Below are 17,653 nucleotides of genomic sequence, written 5' to 3'. Positions count from 1 at the left end.
TGATGGTCTAGGCATCATACCAAAATATCTCCACATAGCTGTCTTGCATTCAGGGGCCTGGTGCAGTCCATCAACTGTTAGAAGCTTCTAATTGGCATCGGTCGCGCACTGCCGAAAAGTGCGCGTCAGTGTGTAATAACACATCAAGTCTGCAGCTTCTACACTAAGGAATGCCTCCGCGACAGCGACGTCGTAACCCAAATCCGAAGCCCGCAAAGAAAGAGCAGCGATGCGACCCTGTCGACTCCGGGTTTCAGGAGCCCTGGATTCCGGGGCTGATTGAGCGCATCGCCCATTTTCTGCCGCCAAACGAGGTAGCGATGACGCTGCGCCTGCTCAACAAGGCGACAGCGCAGCTGTTATCCGCGCACAAGGTGGTCCGAGCGGCGGAGCCGCTGCCAGTCCACGAATACGCCCGCGTGCCCCAACCGCTGGTGCACCGCAGCACCCTCATCCAGCGGAAGCAGATCGTCTGCGGCGCAGCTCGTGGCGGCAGCCTGGAGGCTGTGCAGGCGGCTCTGAAGGCGACGGGGCTATGTCCCGACAGCTGGCTCTTCACGGCTGCTGCCGCCGCGCCGGGCCCTGGAGTCGCGCTGGCACTGTGTGAGGGCTTAGCAGCAATGGGCTGCCCGCTGCACAACCGGACCTTCAGTACCGAGCCGTCCACACTGTGCAGCGCAGCCGCAGCCGGTAATGGCGACGTCTGCGACTGGTTGCTGGCGGGCGGGCGCTGCGCCTGGGGAGAAGCCGCCGCCTTCGCGGCAGCGCGGGGAGGGCATGCAGACCTGGCGCAGCGGCTGCTGTACCTGTGTCCCAAGGATGGCAGGGCGGATTGCGCGGCGCAAGAGCTGGTGGTGGCGGCGGCGCACGGGTGCGGCGTGCGCGACCTGGAGCGCACGTACACCTACTGGCTGGGGGGGCGTGCACAGCAGCTGCAGCAATGGCGGCTGCAGCTCCACCAGCAACCTCAGCAGCAGCCTCCACCAGCAGACGGGCAGCCGCAGCAGCCGCACCCAATGCAGGCAGGCAACGCGGCGGCAGGCCGCTTCGGCCCCGCATACGTGGAAAAGCGCAGCGACGGTTTCCGATGCGAGGTGGCGGACGCGCAGTTTGAGGCGATGCTGATCGCGGCCGCGGGCAGCCCCACGGCCTGCTGGCTGGAGAAGCTAGACGTGCTGCTGCGCCGGCACTGCGACGAGGCCAATGCTCAGCTCGCCTCCGGCCGCGACAACGACGCGCTGCTCGTGAGGCTGTACGAGGCGGCCATGCAGAGGCCGGATGGGCTGGACCGCGTGCGGGCGATGTGGGAGCAGCGCCGCTGGCGACCGAGTGGCGGCGCCGACCTGATGCGGGTGGTGGAAGCGGCGGCGCGGCGCGGCGACGTCCCGGCGCTGCGCTACTTGCTGGACACAGTGGGCGCACGCACCCAGCTGCGCTGGGGCGAGCAGTGTTGCATGTGCGCACCCTTGTGCCTGCGCGCCGCCGCGGCTGCTGGTAGCGTCGAAGCGCTGCAGCTCCTGGTGGGGTGCTACGGCTCCTTGGGCTGCTGCGACTTCTCTTTGTCGTGTGTGCTCGAGGATGCGGCGGCGGAGGGTCACATCGGCGTGGTGGAGTGGGTCCTGCGCGAGGCCGCCAAGCCAGCCACCGGCAGGGCGGCGGCGGTGGCGTGCTGGCGGCGCGAGGGCTTGCCCAAGTTCCTCAAGCGGGGGGCGGCGGAGGTGGTGATGGAGCGGGGGCTGCTCCGAGGTCAGACGGAGGTGGTGCGCTGGGCGCTGGATCACGGCGTGCGTGCGACACAGGGCAGGGGGTTCGTGTGGTGGCTGGTCGCAGCGCGCGCGGGCTGCGTGGAGGTCCTGCGGCAGCTGGCCGAGTGCGGCTGCTTCAAGCCGGTGAGAGCACGTCAGCGAGCGCGGGTTACCTAAACGCACACCTGCACGGGGATTTGCAACGCTTGCATACTAGGCTACCGTACGACCATGGGTGCATGATCGCATGGGGTGGTCGCGACTCGCTGCTGCATTGTGCAGCCCGCCTGCAGCCCGCTTGCATCCTGGCTCGCCCTGACTTACTGGTACTAGACCGCCCGCAATCACTGCACCCCCACGCTGCATCCCCCAGGGGGCTGAGGCTTACAGCGGGGCGCTGGGCGACCGGCGCACGCTCCGCGAGCTGTCGCGGTTGCGGCTGGGCGGCAGCAGCGCCTGCCAGGGGCTGTTGGCGCTGCTGGAGGACCCGGACGTGCCGCTGAGCGAGCTGCGGTGGCTGCTGGAGGGAGACCGGGAGGGCGCGGCCGCAGCGCTCCTGGCCGCACTCAACGCAACCAAGGGCAAGGCACTGCGGCTGAAGGATGCGGCTTACAGCGTGAGGGCCTGTGCGGTGCTGGGCGGCCCGGCGGCGGAGGGGCTGCGGCACGAGGGGGAGTGGCAGCTAGCGGTGCAGGCGGTGGCGCGGCGGGGCGAGGGCCCGGAGGCGCAGGAGATTCGGGCGTGGCTGGAGCAGTGGCGACGGGAGAACGCTGGCCGCATGGTGCCTGGGAGGATGCGGCTGTAGCAAACTAGACATCTTGATTCCGATTGACAGGAGATGGAGGGGGTACGGCGGCTGAGTGGTACGGGCTGAGCCGGATACAAGTCTGACCGATGGGGGCGAGTTAGAAATGTACAAGGGGGGCCAGATAGCGTGCTGACCCTGCTGTGAGCCTGTGACCGAGAGTCAGGAATGTGGTTGCCGGCTGTTATGTGCGAAGCGGCAGGCTGCCGTAGTGGGAAACTGGGCCCGGGCACAGGAAGTCAAGCGGAGTGCGCTTCAATGTGATACGCATATTGTGATGCATGCATTGCCGTAGCCTTCTGGCCAGTGTGTCCGATTACTCCGATACACTGAGCCGAAGACCGCAATTGCAGCACTTACTGCACAAGACAGCAGTGTCACGTTCTTTGAAAGTCAACCTGAGAGCGTCCATAACTGGGTCAGCACAGCCCCGATTCTCGCACTACAGCAGCAGTAGTAGCAGTGCAGCGCAGCACAAGCCACAGCCTCGATCACCCGCTATTTCTCCCGTGCACACACCTGCTGCCTGCTGTATGTATGCGGCCAACACCCTGTAGGCCTGGGCTGCATCGCGGTACCGACCAGAACCAACTATTCAACACATGATCAGCCGCCCTCAAATACGGTAGTCGTGTGGGACCAGACCACATCACAAACGCCACATAGCCGTTCGCGCCGTCGCTATGAGCATCAATGTGTGTGCACGGGCGCGCCATGGCTGTGCCATGCATGCAATAGTACATGAATGCGTTGCTGGAGCATCCCTTTCATCCTTCCTATCTCATAGCTTAGTCCAGCCTGCCGACGCCGTCCTCCTGCAACACCCGCCTCAAGCCTCACGGTTCGTGACATCCCAGGCCTGCCAAGGGTCCTGGTCCCACCCCACCACGCGCCCTGCCCCCGCACCCCCGCTCCCGCTCCCGCTGGGCCCGGCCCCAGCTCCGGCACTGCCCCCAGCCTCCTCATCCGTCTGCTCCACCACCTGCTCACCCGCCTCCCGCTGCCGCTGGTGCGGCTGCTCGGCCCAGATGTCCAGCGTGGGGAACGCCAGCACCTCCCGCGCCTCGCAGAGCGCCCACGCCACCCGCGGCGCCGCAGCCTCCGCAATGATATGCTCAATGGCGTCATGCGGCAGGCTTGACAGAGCCGTGGGCCGAGCCGAGGGCCCCGCCGCTGCGCCCGCGCCCGCGCCCGGCTCCACACCGGCTGCGCCGGTGGACGGTGACGGTGAGCCGGCGCCTGCGCCCGCCGCCGCTAGCAGCAGTGTGCGCACGGCGGCACGAAAGGCGGGCGGCATGAGGCGGTGCGTGGTGGTGCTCCAGGGTGTGGCGGGCGTGAGCAGCCGGAAGGTCAGGATCTCGTCCTGCGCGACAGTGAGTGAGGAGGAGAGGTGGACGAGTGGGGAGGAGAGGTGGACGATGTGGGGAGAAGAGCCGGGCGAGTGGGGAGGAGAGGTGGACGAGTGGGGAGGAGAGGTGGACGATGTGGGGAGGAGAGGTGGGCTAGTGGGAAGGAGAGGCGGGCGATGTGGGATACTGAGCTAGGTGAACCTTGGAAGGCACACACGACAGGTGCCGTTGGCACGCCGCGTGGAGAGAGAGCAATGCACACGTGCCAAGCAGGTACACGAGGCCACATGCACTATGCAAGCGCACGTTTGTGGCCACGAGCAGTCGCCCTTCAGCGGTGGTGAGCAGGCCGTTGATGTGCGGGGGCCGCCGGGCCCGCCGACGCGCCCGCCGCTCCCGCTCCCGCTGCTGCGCCCGCCGCAGCTCCGCCGCCCGCTCCGCCAGCAACTGCTCCGCATTCTCCGCGTCCACCTGCGCTCCCGCACCACCAGCCGCCGCCGCCTGTGCCGCCGCCATCTCTTGCGCCGCTGCCTCGTGAAACTGCTGCGCGGTGGGCTCGGGCGACAGGATTGGCGGCCGCGCCGCGGCGCCCTCCCGCTGCCCCCGCGGCTTGATGGACAGGCGCGTCAGCGTCGTCCTGTGAAAACGACAGGAAAGCGCCCACCAAATGACTGTTTAGTACTGTGTAGTCCGCTCCCGGCCGCTCACTTGCCGTCATTGAACTCTTCACCACGGCATCCACCGGTCGTCAGCATCCAGTAGCGCAGCCGCATAGGCGTCTCACCGGGGCGCGTCCACATCCACCGCTACGATGTGCTGCCGGTCAGTCGCGTGGAGCAGCAGGGACGACGTCGCGCCCGCCGCCGCCACCGCCCTGGCCGCCGCTGCCGTGGCTTCCGGCCCAGGCTGCGCCTGCGCCTGCGCGTGCGCCTGCTGCTGCGGCCGCGACGCCGGCGAAGGCGGCGTCGGCACAAAGCTGAGCGCGAGGGGCGGCTGCCACTGCTGGTGGCGCAGCGTGAACAGCAGCTGCCGCTGGGGCACATTCCACACCAGCACACTCTGCGGGGGCGGCGCGCACCACAGGCAGAGAGACCGGCGGCTCAGCGGCACACGGTGAGTTGCTATCACAAGCTGCAATTCCACACATCACCGCATGCCTACCACTACCATCCACGCTTTCAACCAAAGCGCAAGCCCCACTCACTCCACCCGCGGGCCACTTCAACCCGGAATCCTCCAGGACCTCCTGGCCTCTGCCCCCTCTGCCCCCCACTCACAAACTTCTTAATTTATCATGAATGTAAACCCCCCACTCACAAACAGCGAGTCGAAGCTGGCTGCCAATCGGTCGGAGCGCTCGTTGAACTTGACGTACTGGCAGCCGGGCGCCAGGCGGCCCGGCAGCGCGTGGCCGGGCAGCGGCGCCAGCAGCACCTCTATGGGCCGGTGCATGTAGCTGAGCAGGGGGAGGGTGGGTGGGCAGGTCCGGGCATGTTGGTGAAGATACGTTCAGCGATGGGGCTTACCTGACCAAGCCCAATAATTTAGGGGTGAGCAGAAGCGAGAGGAGCGCGGGGGACGCTAGCAGACCCACAGCCGTAGCCCTGATAGCCATTCTAGTCCCAAAGCCCGTGCAAGCATACGGTACTCTGGATTCTTGCCTAGCGAATACGGCACAAAACCCCACCCCTGTGCACCACTCACTCGGCCCCCGCCGGCACAAGGTATATGAGTGGCTCGTCGCAGCCCACCGCCAGCCAGCGGCCGTCCGGGGAGGGCTCGGCGCAGTTGAGGGCGGTGGGAAAGTCCACGATGGCCGCGGTGGTAGGCACAGCCTCCAGGATCAGCTGGCCCGCGCCGTCCTCGCCATCGTCCTCGGGCGCTCGGGCCTGTCGCGGGGCAACGGAGCAGCGGAGAACGGGTTGTAGAGCAGGGTTCGCAGGGCTACGGCATGCGCTAGTCCGTTGGCTTTCCGGAGTATGAGCGAAAAGGGGGACTCCTCAGAGACGGGCATCATCATAACTGCAGCGAGCAATCCCCTCCACGCTACGCCGCCCGAGTGCTGGGCAGCACCGCGCCGCGTCCCTGCCGTCCCTGCCGTCCCTGCCGCCCTGCTGCCCCGTCGCTCACCGCGGAGAAGCAGGGCGTCCGGGCAGCCAGGCTTATGTCGGGCTGCGTCACTGCCGCGATGTGGGTGGCGGGGATGCGGCTGCGCCAGTATGACTGCGCGCCCTTGTTGGGGAAGCGCCGCCGCTCCTCCGCCTCCGCCTCCGCCTCAGCATCCGCCACCGCCGTCGCCGCAGTCGCTGATGTTGGTTTCGTGGACACGGGTGCGGCCGCGGCCGCTGCTGCAGCAGCCAGCACCGCCTGCAGCGTCTGCGGCTGCTGCGGCTGCGCTTGCGGCGCCGCTTGCTGCTGTGGCGCCGCAGGCGCTCGTGAGGCGGCGGTGGAGGGTGGCGACGGCGGAGGCGGCTGCAAGAAGGGCGGCGGGTGTGTGGCCCAGCCCACGGCCCAGCGTTGCAGGTCGCCGCAGGTGAAGTGGCGGTAGTCGGCCAGGGCGGGGAGGGCGGCAGCCGAGCCGTCCCAGGCGGGCACGTTGAAAATGTACACGGCCTTGTCCTGTGCGACATGTGAAGGTTGATGTAGTTTAACCGGGACTAATTGACCAGTACGTGCAAACGGAAGTTGCGTCAGGCTGGTGATACGTGACGGGACATGCACTTGTCGTCGTAAGCGGCCAAGGCAATAGGAAGCCCGGGACCATCACGCACCTGCGCCGCCACCAGCAGCCTGAGTGCGCCGCCGAAGCAGCCGAACCTGATGTTGTTGTTCATGCCCCAGAACCCGCCGCGCACCTGGTGCACATGTTTCGAGGCATCACACAAAGAGAGTCAGCGGTCGGGTAGACAAGACGGCGTGCGGAGGCGTTGGCGTGACAAGCCCATCACAGGACCAGCAGTGTCTGTCGTCCGTGGCCTCACCGGAAACGCAAACGACACCAGCCGCACGAGCCGCGCAGGGGCCTCCGCAAGCTCCGGCGTGTCCCCAGACGGCGGCGGCACCGAGCCTTGCAGCGCTGGTGAGAGCGATGGCGGCGCCCCACCGCCTCTTGAGAGCCCCGCGCCCCGTGCGGCGGCCACTGAAACTGCGGCTACCGCGCCGTCACTGCTGCTGCCAGGCCCCGCCTGTTGCGACTCCGTCTGCTCCTGTGGCGAGGGCGGTGGCGGCTGCTGGGGCGTGCCGCGCTGGTAGGCGAATATGTACAGGAAGCCGCGGTCACCGCCTGTGTGGCATATGGATGAGCAAGCGGCAGCACGTCAGGATACGAAGGCACGACACCTATACGGCCGTCGTGACAGCCGCGCCTGATCCTCCTGCGTGCCATCGACCTGTTCCTCATCGCCAGCAAAATTACATGTATACACACGTCTGTTCCCTCTCTCCACAACACCATCCGGTTTCTCTTAGATTACGGGATTTCCACAGCCTCCCTGCTGCCCCCCCGCGGCGGCCCCTCGCACCCGTTGCTATGAACCGGCCGTCCGGCGACACCGCCAGGCTGTAGTGGTTGGTCTGCAGCGCCGCACTGCACACCACCTGCAGCCCGCCCGGCTGCCCCGGCGCCGGCACCCGGCACACCGACAGCCTGCAACACGGGCAGGAGCGACAGCAATACAAGCACCGTCGCACGGGTTCAATCCACTACCGCAGCCGTGACCGGACTGACACTTCGGCACTCGTTCACAACGTGTGCCCTCCCTAGCTCCTCCTTGCTCCTCCCCAATCCCTCACCGCTGCGGCCCGCCGATGAGCACCTCGAGCGGCTCGTCCTCCGCCGGCACCGGGGGCGGCGGCAGCGTGAGCATCGGTGGCTGCGTCGATCCTGACGCACCGGCTGCTGCCTCCGCCCCCGCCGCCGCTGGCCCCGCTGGCGTAGGGGCGGCAGCAGCAGAGCCAGGCGCAGAAGCCGCAACGCTTGTGGCTGCCTGCGGTGGCTGCTGTGGCGCCGCTGCCGGGTGCGGTGCGGCAGCCTGTCGACTGCTGCTGCTGCTGCTGCTGGTTGCTCCCGCGACAGTCGCAGGCTTGGCGGCTGGCCGCGACGGAGGTGGCGGCGGCGGAATGACAGCTAGGCAGTCCATCGTCTGAAAGTGCTGGGCCCTGTCAGCATAAAACAGGTAGCGATGCAGTTGCGTTCCACTGCCACGACGGACGAAGGAGCGCGCAGCGAGCATGACTACCCCAGCTTACGCGCAGAGAATGGCACGGCATGCGCCCGCTCCATCTCTGACACTGCCGCCCCTCGCACCCACTTGGTGTTGCAGTCGAATGCGCCCCAGACGTCGGGCCGAGCATACATAAGGCAGCCCCTCTGGGTGGCGGTGGGCAGGTCCGCCACCACCCCGCTGCTCATGTTGCGCTCCACAGCCGCCGCGTGGCGCGACACCTGCGTGTATTGACAGGCCAATCAAAACGCTCTTCCGCAAGATTATATGGTAGGCACGGCGGGTTGTGTCCTACGTGCGCCCCCACACAGGTTCACGCACCTTGCGTGTCGTCGCCCGGCGGTACTGGTCGTCGCTGTCCGTCGCCTCACTGCCGGCTTCGCTATCACTCGCGCTGCCGTCGTCGCTTGCGCCAGCCTCCCCTTCGGCGAAGGCAGCCGGCTCCGACTCGCTGTCATCCCCAGCACCCTCGTCGTTCCAACCTTCCTCGCTCTCTTCGTCGCCATCATCGGAGTCATCATCGTCAATTTCTCCCGCTAGTAGGTCATCTAAAAGATGACCATCTTCGGCGTTCTGTGCAATTAGAATGTGGCCCAGTGCATCGTCGTTCTCGTCTGATTCGTGCTCAGAGGTAGTTTCTTCGCCCAAAGACTCGCTAGTATCGTCAACCTCCATGTCCATATACGTGAGTTTGCGGCAGGCGAGCACAAACCAGACCGTCCGCAGATCTTTATTGCAGGTTTGCTTTTGCCTTGCTGCCTACTATGTTATAGCACAGTCTGCCACAAGCTGGGTGACAGGTACGAGCCTACGAGGTGTTGGTACGGTTGCAACTCATCCGGGCCGCCTGCAGACCGGCGTCAGGGGATGAGTCAGGGTGTGTGATGGGACAGGGTTCAGGCAGGTTGGCGAGGTCCCATAGGGTGCAGCGGACGCCCATACCCCAAGCAGACAGCAAACAGTTTGCAGCGGCAGAGCAGGAGTGCATGGCTGGTCGAACGCCGGAGTTACTGTACCGACAAGTTGCTGGCTGGCTGGAAGTTTGCTGATGCGCATTCCTCCGCTCCGGGGCTGAGTCAGGGTGGTGGACGGTGGTGGCGGGCGGAGGCAAGACAGTGCAAGTCTCAAGTGCCTAGCTGTCAAGCTTCCCACTTTCCTGATACTTTTAGGGTGTGCCTGCACGTTCTCCACCGAAACGCAGGTTGGCTGGAACACCAAGCGGTTCTGGCGGTCAAGGGTGGCCCTGCAGGGCCCTGCTTGCTGCCGTTGCCTCTGTCCGTCCCATTCCCCGATCCCATCTGGCCCGTTCCCGGTCGACAGGCTCATTAGACAATCGACGCGTAATAGCATTACATGGCGTAGTAAACACTGTAACCCTGCACATAAATCAGAACCTGAGCATTCTAGGGGGTTGACGCATATGGCGCTTTCCCCGATGTCTGCAATGCCTTGTAGGCCGATATATGTCCCTCTCTGCATTAGGCAGAGGCGGCACAGGTAGGGTACATGCCCCATAATGCCACTGCCTTTATACCAAAGCGGTCCCTCTCACAGGAGACGCTCGGGTGTGTGCCACGCCGTGCACAAACAGCCCCCCACACCACATGCACGTCTGAACTTTAAACTCAACTGCACTCGCATGCGCGAGCGCTGGCGGGGCCAGCGCCCCTGGGTATGCTCCACGTGCACCACTTTCTGGTTCGGTGGCTAGGTGAATGGACAGCCCGAAACACGCCAAGGGTGCTCTCCACTGGCGCTATTACGCGCAGCACACCGCAGGGTGCCGCCACGACTAGAGGCTCCTTAGAAGCCGTGAATCTGTGGGTTGCAGGGGGGCAAGGGTAGCACCACCATAGTGTTAGGGCTGTTAAAAGGTGCGGCCCGCGCTCCGAAGGGCTAGCGCTAGCGCAATCGAGATTTAGAACTGAAATTCGTATGTAGTCCCGACCCGACCCGGACGAACCTTGATCTGGTCCTTCTTCACGAGCTTCTGGCCCAGCAGGAAGTCGCTGACATTCTTGCGCTGGTCGCCCTGCAGCTGAATGACCTTGCCCAGCTCCGGGTCCTCCACAACAGTGCCGTTGCAGCAGAACTCCTTCTTCAGGGCCTTGAGCACCTTGTTGTAGTCGTACCTGTAAAGAAAAGCAAACGGCTCACGTCAGAACGGCCGCCAAACAGCCCTCAGCGGGCCTGCCTAGCACCTTCGCGTGCCTGCCCCGACGCCTGTCCGGGCGAGCAGTGCAGCTGTTTCGCGCCCAGCTCCTGCTCGACCGGGGCCGTTTGTTCCCAGGGCTTAGGGGCTGACTAGGTCTCGCCGAGAGTTGCACAATCTATGTGTTACCCGCAGGCCCTGCCTTAGCGGCCCCTCCAAGACAAAGCCACTCACTTCTCCTTGAGACCCTGGACGGTTGTCAGAGACTTGCGGCCGTTGCGCTGCTGCACGCGAATGTGCACAGCGTCCTCTCCGGCATTGCCCTCGTCGGCGCCGGCAGAGTCGGCAAGCGGATCGAATCCAACGCCAAGGTTGGAGATGTCACCAGGAAGAACAACGTCGGTGCTCATGTAAATAGGCGGGGTCGGTGCTAGGCCGGGGGGGCTAGCCTTTAAACGCTTAAAAGGCTTGAAAAGCAGGTAGGAAGGTAGTGAAGGGTGGTGAACAAGAGCTACGAGGATAGCAGCGATTATGAGCTTGTGAAGAACGTCAACGCCGCGGGTCAAAAAATACTGTCGGGACTGGGATTGGGGCAGTTCCCGCCCCATCGGCGCTCGCGAGCATTGCAGCAAAGGCTGGCAGAAGGAATGAGATTCGAATGTCCTGATAACCTGGTACAGTTATATGTTATCGTGCGCTCAGCATGGCACTGACAAAGCAAGCGCAGCTCTCCGCAGCTCACCTCGTTGCGTACGCTGCTGAACTACAAACCCCGTAACCCGTAGGAGCGATATCTAGGTTGGCATCATTCTACATAAACTTGAATAACTTGTCTTGCTCCTCGCGAGTGTGTGCACGGCCGGTGTGAGCCCTCCCCTTGATACCAGCGCTGTCGCCCAGATAGGGTTCCTACACGATCACGCTGTGCAACTGGCAGAACTTCACTCACAGCAGCCGTGGCACATAATTTCTTCCAGTGTCCGTCCATCACTAACTGGGCAAGGTGGAATGCCCAGCAGCGCCGGAAATGGTGCGAGCATGTGAATACCCCTTTCGCTGACGAGCCCCAGGGAGAGCTGACGTAGCTCAAACCCCACCACAAAACAGTGTAATCCAGGTTCTAGGACAGCTCCGACTAACCCCCAACTAACTCGTGTACGGCACCCCGAACCCCCTCAGCCGTACAGGCGTTGACTTGGGAGTCGGCAGCTGCGACTGTGAGGAAGCAGTTGCACACGGGCAGTTGGCGCTAGTCGGCAGGCACGCGAGTGGGAGTGGGTAGTTTTGCAGGGGCGCGTGTGGATGGAAAGCTGCGGCAGAGTACGGCGGAGGCTCGTGATTGGCGCGGCGCGCGAGTGGGAGTGCAAAGTCGTGCGCGCGCCGTTTGGGAAGCTGCGCGTGAGCTGCGTGTAAACTCAGAGACACGCATGGGGTTGACCCTGTTTCCATGAGCTGCCTCTGAGCGCACACGGATTCACAAGGCTGACACTGGGACCATCGCGGGGCGGAGCCAGCCGCCCCGCGTCGCTTCGGTTCGGGAGCTGACTGGGGAGCTGCGTGTGAGCTGCAAGTGAACTCGGAGGGATGCATGGGGTTGAGCCCATGTTGGGTACTCTGGGCGCACACGGTTTCACACGGTTGACTAGGACCTCGCGGGGCGGAGCCCGCCGCCCCGCGCGTGGATGCAGATGAGCGCGACCTATGTGCGAAGGAAACACGTGCGGTTGAGCGGCGAGCTTTGCACGTCGCGGCGGAGCGTTTGACTCCCCCGGTCGGCCGAGTTGGATCTGAGCGCACACGGTTGTCACACGGTTGACACCGGGACCCTCGCGGGGCAGCGTCAGCCGCCTCGCTGCGCTGAGAAGCCGCGGTGCGCGGGTGGGACTCGCGGGAATGCATGATAGGCGCTGGGGGGCACGCGGATGATTGCATATCAGGCAGCGAGCAGTTCATTTGGCATCTTATCAGGCAGGTGTTAGCTGAACAGGAGCCGGTGATTGCTGATTAGCAGCAGGCCGTGCGCCGCGTTAGGCGCGTGAATTGCAACATAGTCTCTGCATGCGGGTGTGGGTGGGGTCACTTGGCTTGCCGTGTGCGGTGGCGACTAAAAATATATGGGCCCAGCAGCCCGCCTACTGACCGCAGGAGAAATACTTGGCACGCCGCTTCTGTAACATCATCTCCTCCTCTTCCAGTCCTCCAGTCCTCCCCTGCTTTTCCTTTTGCTTGTGCTAGCTCACTGGCCTCGGCTCTACAACGTCATGTTCGCTTGTGCGTGTTGCGTTTTTCAAGCACGTCAAAAAGCTCTAACCGGCGTACCCTGTCACGACGCCTCCTATCCCTGTCCGCGCCTTGCGCTGCAGTCAGTCCTTGGCCGACTGGCCCGCCGCACCGCTGGGACCAATCGCTGTACCCTAAGTTCCACATGCGTCCAGGCCATGGCCTTCGGCAGCACACTTCCCAGTATCAAGTGCGCGTCCCTGCCCCATTGCAACAGCGCAAGCTGCGTCAAGCCCTTGCAACTTGCCCACCGGCCGTGCCTCTCACCGTGTCTGGATCCCATGCGGGCTCTGCTACAACAACAGATGTTTCAATGGCTCTGCAAAAAACCCATGCCCCCAAGCCCCACTCCTCCTCTCGCAGTGCCAGAGTGCCACCCACATGTCAATGCACAGCTGCCCAGCAGCTGCCGCCAACGCTACTCATACACCGCCCGTCTGGCCATGTTCACGCAAGTGCAAGTTTAGTAGATGAGTCCTTCGGCAAAGCGCGCAGCCCTTAACAAGCATTGCCCGGCAGTGATGGTTCAAGGTTAAGCATAAACATCCGTGCAGGTTGCGGCGACAAAGCCAATAACCCCGCATTACGATTTTCCGCTGGCATCGCAATTGCTAGGCACCTGGTTTGGCTATGTGCCTGTGGAAACCGACCCCGGCTATGTCCCGGCGATGAGGTTGTTTGGCCTCAGACTGTGGAGGGGCTCAGCCCCTTTTCCCGTGACCGGGGAACACTTGTCACCACCCGCAGACTTTCAGTGTTGTCCGCTGGCAGCGGGACTAGCCGCCGTATGTCCGCTGCAGACTACTGCTACATGTGGTAATGGCCAGTGGGGCCCATGCGTCCCACACCAGTGCACTCTTCCCCGAGAACCTTTAATAAAGCTTCTTTCCTTTCCCGCCTTCATCACTGCGAAACGCGCCACCAGGTCCTTTCCTTTCCCCCCTGCATCAATCTAGTGCACGAAGAGCTGTTCCAGTAGTTGCGCTGCTCCATTGCGCCATTCCGCCCACTAAAACGCCACCCTGTTAGGCAAGATGCCAGCCGCAACACTGACGCAGTCTACAGCCACACAGCAGCCCTCAGGGGGCGGGCGACCAACGGCCTCGCCAGGGCGCGCGCCGAAACGGCCGGCGCCGCCGCGGCTGCCGTCGCCCGCACGCAGAAGCATGCGGGTGGCTTGGGGCCGCGGCCACCGCGGCCGCGGTCGCCGCCGCCCATGCCTCGGCCGGCAGCAGGCCCGCCCTGCTGCTGCTGCTGCTGCTGCTGCTGCTGCTGCTGCTGCTGCTCCTGCTGCCCCTTGCGTCCACGGGGCCGACCGCGGCCGCGGCCGCCCGTGCCCTCGGCAGCCGCCGGGCCGGCATCACCCACTGCTGGCGGCCCAGGCGGCGCGCTGCTGTTGGCCGGTGAGGATTGTCCCGCGGGCTCTGGCGGCTTCGGCGCAGCCGCCGGGGCGTTGGCCGTGCTGCTAGCAGGCGGCGAGCCGCGCTGCTGCTGCTGCTGCTGCTGCTGCTGCTGCTGCTGCTGACCGCGCCGCCTGCTGCCTCGCCGGCTCGCGCTGGGCGCGCTACCGCTGTCCCTTGCCTCAACGCCACTTCCGTCGGCAGCGGGCGCGCCGGCTGCAGCAGCGGCAGCAGCAGACGCTGCCGTTCCGGCACCCCGCCATTGCTGGAGCCACTGCGGCAACTGCAGCTGCGGCTGCGGCTGAGGCGCGGTGCTCGCCGCCCGCAGCCACATCTGCTCGATGCTTAAGGATAGCAGCGCGGTGTCGTGCTCCTGCAGCACCGGCGCGTCGAACTCCACGCCGGCTGGCCAGGCGACGTCCTGCAGTAATGTCGTGGGTAGAAGGGTTCCGTGCATCACAATACCGCAAGCAACAGAACTACTGGCAACGGGGCTGAGGGACAGGCACGTGGCATGACAGGCTGGCGTTGATCGCTCGACTCCAGGAAGCGGGTGCAGGCCGGGCACAGACGGCGGACAATGAACAAGGGGGAGAGGCCGGTGACGGCGCACAAATCGCCACGAGTACTGTATGTGGTATGGGTGGGCCAACTTGCGCGCCTACCGGTATCCGCTCAGTGTGCATTGTTTTATGCTTTGCAAAGCCATAAAGTATCCCATACTATGCCTGGCCAGATCACCGGCTGGGTCGAGGACCCGCAGCTGCCGCGGGTCGAGCGCAGCTCGACCGACACGCTGCCTGAGTCGCTACGCTACGGTGGGGTGGGTGAGGGTATGGTGGAGGGAGAGCAGAGGGAGGCCTTTCCGGCCTGGATCTGCTGTGAATTGCGTGTCGGGGCCAAGCATGCGGCGTTTATATCCTGGAATGTCTTTTTGTTTCGTGTACTGCTACGCACACGCACACGCACGTTGAGACTCAAGGCCAGGTCAAGACGGGCTAGCAGCTGCGCCTGGTATCAGCAGGGTGGCAGACACCGCTAGTGCCGCTAGGTAACCAGTAGCCTGACCGTCGCGCGACGATATAAAGTTGCATATAAGTGCATAAATTCTGTGGTGCAAGAGCTGAGTGCGTGACCTGCATGCAAATGTTGGGCTGGAGGAGGAATTGCGCAACGGCGACAGCAGAAGTTGGTGGTTGGTGTGATACCCGGTGGAGGTTGTACCAACAAACAGTGCGGGAAGTAAAGCTACATCGAGAGGTCGGTCATGCGATCAGGCGGGAGCTACGTTGCCGTGAATTGCAGCAACTGCAAGAAGGGGACCAGCGTCTCCATTTAAGAACTGGCGCCTGACGGAGCTGACGGAGAAGTGATGAGAGGGCGGGACAAAACACATTACGCGCACGGTATCGTACTGTACCGCACTTTACTGTACAGCAACAGGCCGATGCATGCACTCGCGCCGGCCTCCATCCGCACCATGTTCAGGGACGGCGGGTAGCGTGCGGCGCCGACCGCGCCAGCAAACTGCGTGCAGCAGCGTTGGCCGGCAAGGGGCGGGGGTGGGGCAGGTGGCAGGGGCGAGTGGGCGATCGGGGACACACCGCGGGGTGGTGCGTGTACGCGTGGGCGCAGCGATGTAGGTAGGGCGCAGCAGCGTTGGTAGGCAGGGCGCAGCAGCGTACGTAGGTAGGGCGCAGCAGTGTAAGCCAGATAATGGCCGACTGCTGGCCGGAACCCCACGTCTGACCCTACCGGCTGAAGAATGCAGCCGCACCCGCACATCCAGACACCCACCTCGAAGTCGAGGAAGCGCACGTCGTACCCTTCACCGCCAACGCCGCCGCCGCCAGCGTCGGCACTGCTTTCATCGCTGCCGCCGCCAGCGCCGAGGCCGGCTCTGCCTCCTTCCTGCAGCCGCACCATGATGTTCTGCGGCCGCACGTCGCCGTGCGCGAACACCACGGCCCGCCCCGGGCCCCGGCCGCGCCTGGCCGACTGCACGGCGTGAGCCCGGTCCAGCGCCGCGCGCACAGACGCTACCGCGCGCTGCATAGCTGCCAGAGCCGGGATTGTTCCGTCCGCCGCCGCCCAGCTCGCGCCATCGCGTCCTCCCGCCGCCGCCGCCGCCGTTGCGCCGCCGCCGCCGGCGCCACCGCGCGCAGCAGCAGCAGCAGCAGCCGCGGCAGCGTCCGCCGCCGCCACCACCAGTTGGGCGAGGTTGACCCAGCCCGCCTCCTTTGACAACAGCTCCATCTCGAGCAGCAGCCAGTCGCCAGCCAGCGGTCGCACCGCGTACAGAGCCGGCGCCAGCCCCGCCGCCGCCCAGGCGCGGTGCGCGTCGGCGCCGTAACGCCGCACGAAGCGCACAACCACGCGCTCGCTGCTGATGTCTCTGGCGCTGCTAGCGCAGCGAGTGCTTATGCCAGCGCCTGTGCTACCGCTGCTGGTGATGCTGCTGGTGCTGTTGCTGCGGCGGGCGCGGCGGGCGTCAGCACGGTACACCCACCGGCCGACCGGCTCCGGTACCGCGTTGCTGTACCGGCCGTTCAACTCCAGCTGCGCGTACGGGAGCAGGTCCCACGGGACAGATAACTCTAACTCACCAGCTCCGGACGCGCTCCCCACGCCCAGGCCAGCCGCCGAGGCTGCACGACATGGTAATAGCGGTCGGGGGTCACGTGGTGAATCAAGCCGCAGGACCAAAAGCTTGAGGAGCTCGCCCGGAACGCATGAAGATACAACCTCCCGACTACAACTGTACAAGCTTCTCGAACGGATCTCCACCGCCAATCCGGGCTTGAGCGCCCATAATTCCCTGACCTACTCTTAAACTGAATAAGGGCATCCACAAACTCCAGCGTTTTGGCCGCGGTGAGGCCGTGCATCAACTCAAGTTCGTCAGGATTTGCCTTTCTCAAGGCGTCCATAGCGGCCAGCTGCCAGGTCGCGTCCTTGCCAAACTCTTTCGCAAGATCGCGGACCAGCTTGGCATGCCTGGCATTCTCTGCGCGTGCCGCCCTGCTGAAACATTTTTTTTGCATATTTTCTTTTGGTTACACAGGCTCTTTAGCCCAGCTATCTACATATACAGTAGCTTCCTTGGCAGGCGGTCACAGTCACGAATGAGTCCCCCAATTCTCATCAATATGGAGGTTCTCCTCTTGGAATGTTTCTATGTATGTAAGTAACGTAACTATGTGTCAGGGGATTGGGCCGATGATGATGCGAGATGCGCAAAGCAATAACGTTGATATCATTGGGGCGCGAATTCATGCACAGTTGCGAAGTGCTGCAAACATGCGCGGATGCGCTGCAAACTCGTGGCAGCTCGGCGACAACCGCGCCCCCCCTCCCCCCGATCCGTGCTCCTCGGCCTAGCGTGGGGAGGGACACCCTCCCCCCTGCACCCCCCTCCCCAAGCTTCTTCTAAGATATATGCTTTGGCGCAGGGCTTACGGGAGCTGGCATGCGGGGATGCTTCGGATGGGAGGGGGGAGCAGGGGGGAGGCTGTCCCTCCGCCTGCTGGAGGGGGGATGCACGGGGGGGCACCCCCCGCTAAGAAGCGCGCAAACGTAGGTGCAGGCAACGACAACATTCGGGTATCAATACTTATAGCTGGGTGCAGGGGCTGATTTCGGGTCTGTACCGCCGCACGCGTGGCTGCACTCCACTAGCCCGCCCTGCCACGCCATCCC

The 17,653-nt window shown here is 64.3% G+C and overlaps 4 protein-coding genes across 5 annotated transcripts; 1 reads left to right on the top strand and 3 right to left on the bottom strand.

Annotated features, from left to right (window-relative positions):
• Positions 1–24: 24 nt before the first annotated feature.
• Positions 25–2,800, top strand: CHLRE_06g298200v5 (uncharacterized protein). The gene is made up of 2 exons (XM_043063548.1): positions 25–1,889; positions 2,119–2,800. The coding sequence occupies exons 1-2, from the start codon at positions 321–323 to the stop codon at positions 2,548–2,550; spliced, it is 2,001 nt and encodes a 666-aa protein (XP_042924254.1). The 5' UTR covers positions 25–320; the 3' UTR covers positions 2,551–2,800.
• A 2-nt stretch (positions 2,801–2,802) lies between these two features.
• On the bottom strand, positions 2,803–8,885 carry CHLRE_06g298150v5 (uncharacterized protein). Its single transcript, XM_043063547.1, has 12 exons — positions 8,444–8,885; positions 8,210–8,343; positions 7,692–8,057; positions 7,421–7,545; positions 6,881–7,182; positions 6,671–6,754; positions 6,030–6,518; positions 5,604–5,788; positions 5,217–5,355; positions 4,684–4,958; positions 4,206–4,536; positions 2,803–3,913 (listed from the first exon to the last, which is right to left on the bottom strand). Exons 1-12 carry the CDS (start codon positions 8,795–8,797, stop codon positions 3,380–3,382), a joined length of 3,318 nt encoding a protein of 1,105 aa, XP_042924253.1. The 5' UTR covers positions 8,798–8,885; the 3' UTR covers positions 2,803–3,379.
• Positions 8,886–9,459: 574 nt separating this feature from the next.
• On the bottom strand, positions 9,460–10,854 carry CHLRE_06g298100v5 (uncharacterized protein). Its single transcript, XM_001691407.2, has 3 exons — positions 10,509–10,854; positions 10,086–10,254; positions 9,460–9,940 (listed from the first exon to the last, which is right to left on the bottom strand). Exons 1-3 carry the CDS (start codon positions 10,682–10,684, stop codon positions 9,926–9,928), a joined length of 360 nt encoding a protein of 119 aa, XP_001691459.1. The 5' UTR covers positions 10,685–10,854; the 3' UTR covers positions 9,460–9,925.
• Positions 10,855–12,462: 1,608 nt separating this feature from the next.
• CHLRE_06g298050v5 (uncharacterized protein) lies at positions 12,463–17,204 on the bottom strand. Of its 2 annotated transcripts, XM_043063545.1 has the most exons (4): positions 16,782–17,204; positions 15,752–16,602; positions 15,434–15,481; positions 12,463–14,375 (listed from the first exon to the last, which is right to left on the bottom strand). In XM_043063545.1, exons 1-4 carry the CDS (start codon positions 16,882–16,884, stop codon positions 13,614–13,616), a joined length of 1,764 nt encoding a protein of 587 aa, XP_042924252.1. In that variant the 5' UTR covers positions 16,885–17,204; the 3' UTR covers positions 12,463–13,613. The 2 variants fall into 2 exon arrangements, with proteins under 2 accessions (XP_042924252.1, XP_042924251.1); XM_043063546.1 differs by lacking the exon at positions 12,463–14,375 and having other exon boundaries at positions 15,203–15,481.
• Positions 17,205–17,653: the final 449 nt, after the last annotated feature.

The sequence above is a fragment of the Chlamydomonas reinhardtii genome, chromosome 6 (genome assembly GCF_000002595.2).
Source record: "Chlamydomonas reinhardtii strain CC-503 cw92 mt+ chromosome 6, whole genome shotgun sequence".
NCBI lineage: Eukaryota > Viridiplantae > Chlorophyta > Chlorophyceae > Chlamydomonadales > Chlamydomonadaceae > Chlamydomonas > Chlamydomonas reinhardtii.
This window is presented reverse-complemented; position numbering and strand designations above follow the sequence as displayed.